Source organism: Lathyrus oleraceus, chromosome 5, assembly GCF_024323335.1.
Source record: "Lathyrus oleraceus cultivar Zhongwan6 chromosome 5, CAAS_Psat_ZW6_1.0, whole genome shotgun sequence".
Taxonomy (NCBI): domain Eukaryota; kingdom Viridiplantae; phylum Streptophyta; class Magnoliopsida; order Fabales; family Fabaceae; genus Lathyrus; species Lathyrus oleraceus.
Genome location: NC_066583.1, coordinates 348,058,041 through 348,062,778, shown reverse-complemented (window position 1 = coordinate 348,062,778; position 4,738 = coordinate 348,058,041). Strand labels below are relative to the sequence as shown.

Here is a 4,738-nt window from a genome sequence, read left to right as displayed (position 1 = left end):
GTATTAAAGCCTCGTTAGGCTCGGTAGGGAGTAGGAGTGGATCCTAGTGTGGGTTAAGGCTAGTGATGCGGGACTTAACCACTCACACTTGAATCCTAACAATAAGAGAGTTTGACGTTGCATATCCATCCAAAACCTTAAGGTAATATGGGTGTTAGTTGTCTCTCTTATAAATCCAATATTTCTTTCATTTCTAGTCGATGTTGGACTTATCCACTCACACTTGAATCCCAATAATATCTCCCATAATTGTGAGTCACCCACATCACTAGCCTTGATCCATACTATATCCACTTCCATTCCCCCGTCGAGCCAACCAAAGCTATAATACCACTTGTTGGAGAGTTCGGGGAGCGTCAGAAGTGTCAATGGACTAAACGTCCAGGATCCAAGAGACTTTGACACCACATATACATCAAAAACCTTAAGGCATTAGGAATATGGGTCTTTTCTCTTATAAACCCAACATTTCCTCCATTTCTAGTAGATGTGGGACTTAACCATTTATACTTGAATCCTTATAATCTCTCCTACAAGTGTGAGTCACCCACATCACTAGTCTTGACCCATTATGATTCATTTCCACTCCTCCACCAAGCCTAACCAGACTATAATACCATTTTTTAGGAGTTAGGGAAGCGTCAAAAGTGTCAATGGGCTAAACATTCATGGATCTAAGAGACTTTGACATTGCATATCCACCAAAAACCTTAAGCCAATGGGGTGTGAGCCAACTCTCTTATAAACCCAACATTTCTTACATTCTTAGTCGATGTGAAACTTTTAACACTTTCACACTTGAAACCCAACAATCTTCCCCCCACAAGTGTGAGTCACACACATCAGTAGCCTTTATCCATACTAGGATCCACTTTCTCTCCCACATCGAGTCTAATCACGCTCTGATACCACTTGTTAGGGAACATCATAAGTGTCAATAGAACAAACGTTCATAGATCTAAGAGACTTTAACACCACATATCCATCCAAAACCTTAAAACAATGAGGGTATCACTACTACGAAAACACCTATAATCACGGTTGTGAAAGACCTATAATCACGACTGAGCAACAATGGTGAGGTAACGTGTGGTCGTAAGTAGGTTATTTACAACCACAGTTTATTGGTCGTGGTAATAAACTAGAAAGTACGCTACATATGACCATGATTGCAATAAACAACTTTGGTGAAATGTCAATCAATCTAATTTTATATTTTTGCCACATGTTTTTCCTGACTACAATGATAACTTTCATCACAATATATAATATTAAATATTTTTAACACAAGAACAACAAAAACAACAAAAACAACAACAACAATAACAACAACGACAACAAAAACAAGAACAACAACAAAGTAAATAAATAGAATCATTAAACAAGAACGTTTTACCCGACACAACAATAACAACTAATATTGCTAAGTTGAATCCATGATTTTCATGCCTCGTTCAATTTGGAGAAGAGATGATGGAGTTCTGAAACTCGTTAATATAAGAAATATTTTTTAGTTTCGTTTGTGTTTTCAAGTTTTGTTTAGTGGATGAATAGTGTTTCGTAAATGGAAGAAGTTTGAAGGTAGAAGATGAAGTTTGTCTAAGTACGTATAGAAAAAGTGAATGAACTAAGAGTGTTATATATTTTTTTTTTAAAAGACGTCTCTTTTCACCACGGTTGAAATTCCAACCTTGGCGAAAAGTGGCTTAAAAATAAGTAAACAACTAAAAATGTTGGTGATGAGATTCGAACGCCATGGTGAGAAGTGGTTTAAAAATAAGTAAAAATAAAAAATGTTGTTGCTGAGATTTGAACCCATGACCATGCTCCATTTTTCATCACGGTTGAAATCTCAACCATGGTTAAAAGTCTTTTAATAAAATTTTAAAAAAATACAGGCGCCTAAATATTATATATTCCTTCAGTTAATTGAATAACCAATGTAATAACATATTACGAAATGTATATTTTGTAATAGTGTATGGTCACTCCTCTTATAAATCCAACATTTTCTCTATTTTTAATCAATGTAAGATTTAATCACTCATATTTGAATCTTAACAAATATTTATACCTTCTATTTGATCAAATCATTTAGTGATTAATCTAGTCTTACGTCTTTCTTTGGTTCTATCATATTTATATTTAATTTTATAAATTCAGCCAATAAATTTCTTGCCAACATAAAGGTCAAGAGTGTGTATTTCATTATTAATATCTTTAGAACGTGTATTTCATTATTAATATCTTTAATCCAATGTTCATGTTGAGTTGCTTGTTGAAAGTGTTAGGCTATATTTTATTTAAAATTAATTATCCTTTTTAACTTGTGTGTCATTTATTAAAATGACTTATATTGTGAGAGAGTATAGAATTATTGACTTAGTGTTAGGATGATATATTAGGTATCCTTCAAAGGAGACAATCTTGTTTAAGGTATAAATGTCATAGTTAAATGCACACATCTCTTCCAACAATAATTCAAAATTGTAATATCACTCACTAGGGCTAAGTTTAGCAACAAGAGTCAATAGAGTGCAAGTCAATAGACTTTGAAAAAAAGAAAACACTACGACAACAACCAAATTTTATTTCATTAAAAAACATCAAATATTTATATCAGCTTCTGTCATAATATTTTATTCAGATCATACGGCTGCTGTAAAATTAAACAAGGCTAATAACGATAGATATTATTGAAATCAATGCATAATATTTGCGGTTATTGGCCTAATTTATTGAAATCATGTTTACATATATACCTCAATTTTGATAAGCCTATCTGCTACCGATCACTAAAAATGGTTGAAGTAGAATGCACAACCACTCAACATTAACCAACTTGTATGTACAACTACAACTACTTGCTATGTAGCTAGCTACCATTCAAAGTTACCACCATCACACATACACATTCTATCATACGTATATTGATATAAATGTTACCATTTGCTTTTATTCCTCTTTCATCCTATTCCCTTTTATCACCAAACACACTCTCATGGAGGTTTCATGGGAACAAAGTGTCACCTATTCTATCAACACAATTTACCTTCTCTTCTCTGCTTACTTAGTTTTTGTAATGCAGCTAGGATTTGCCATGATATGTGCAGGATCTGTCCGGGCCAAAAATGCTATGAACATAATGCTTACCAATGTAGTTGATGCAGTGGTAGGTAGCATCTCTTTCTATCTTTTTGGTTTCGCATTTGCTTATGGCAATTCCAACCCTTTCATTGGTACAAATTTGTTTGCTTTAGCTAATATTCCAAATGAAAATTATGATTATGGATTCTTCCTTTACCAATGGGCTTTTGCTATAGCTGTAGCAGGTATAACTAGTGGGTCCATAGCTGAGAGAACACAATTTAGTGCTTATCTTGTTTTTTCATTTTTTCTTACTGGCTTTGTGTATCCTATTGTGGCCCATTGGGTTTGGTCATCTAGTGGTTGGCTTAGTCCAAATGCAAGTCATTTGTTCTTGGGCTCAGGTGCCATTGACTTTGCTGGGAGTGGAGTGGTGCATTTGGTTGGTGGCATTGCTGGACTTTGGGGGTCTATTATAGAAGGTCCGCGGGTCGGGCGGTTTGATGCTTACGGAAAGCCCGTACCTTTCCGCGGCCACAATGCCTCACTTGTGGTTCTCGGGACGTTCTTGTTGTGGTTCGGTTGGTTCGGGTTTAATCCTGGTTCGTTCGACAAAATTCTCGTGGCCTACCCTAACACATCTGATGAAGGCAATTGGACATCGGTGGGCCGGACGGCCGTGACAACCACATTGGCAGGCTCGACCGCGGGGATTGTCACTTTGTTCAGCCGTCGATTATTGATTGGCCACTGGGATGCAATGGATGTATGCAACGGTTTGATTGGCGGGTTCGTCGCCATCACATCCGGGTGCTCGGTTGTTGAGCCATGGGCCGCTATTATATGCGGATTCGTCTCGGCTTGGGTGTTAATCGGGCTCAACATCTTGGCACTAAAACTAAACTATGATGATCCATTAGAGGCAGCCCAATTACATGGTGGATGTGGCATTTGGGGATTGTTGTTTACAGGGCTATTTGCCAAAGAGGGGTTTGTGGTTCAAACATATAATGCAGGGGTGGCAGTGAAAAGACCCTATGGTCTTCTACTTGGAGGTGGATGGGGATTGATTGGAGCTCAAGTGGTTGAGATTTTGGTTATCTTTGGATTTGTTAGTATAACAATGGGACCTATGTTCTATGCCTTGCACAAACTTAAGTTACTAAGAATTCCTGTGGCTGATGAACTTGCTGGTCTTGATATATCCAGCCATGGAGGCTATGCTTATGCTCATCATGAGGAAAATCATGCTCGATCTTATGGAGATTATATGCGTATGCAAGATAATCAATCGTAGTTTGTTTTGTTATTGACATGTTTATAATTTGTAATATGTAGAAACAGCTAGGCCTTGTTTAGGAGTACTTATTTTGTTCAATCCTCTTTATTTCTAAAACAAAATATAGGTTTATAATTTTTTATTTGTTTAAAAACTCCATATCTTGCTCTAATACTAACTAACGTGAGAGATCAATTTCAACATCCATTATTGAGAGTAGGGCCGTCTTTGAAGTGTACAAAGCGAGCTAAGACACATGACCGTCTTTGAAAAATACAAAGTGAGCTAGAACACATGACCAAAAACTTGTAAATAGAGATCTCATAAAATATTATCACAACTAAATTGTAGTTGAATAAAGCCTCTATTTAT

The 4,738-nt window shown here is 36.3% G+C and overlaps 1 protein-coding gene across 1 annotated transcript; it reads left to right on the top strand.

Annotated features, from left to right (window-relative positions):
• Positions 1-2,860: 2,860 nt before the first annotated feature.
• LOC127084584 (ammonium transporter 1 member 3) lies at positions 2,861-4,489 on the top strand. The gene has a single exon (XM_051025067.1). The coding sequence runs from the start codon at positions 3,002-3,004 to the stop codon at positions 4,382-4,384; it is 1,383 nt and encodes a 460-aa protein (XP_050881024.1). The 5' UTR covers positions 2,861-3,001; the 3' UTR covers positions 4,385-4,489.
• The last annotated feature ends 249 nt before the right edge of the window (positions 4,490-4,738 follow it).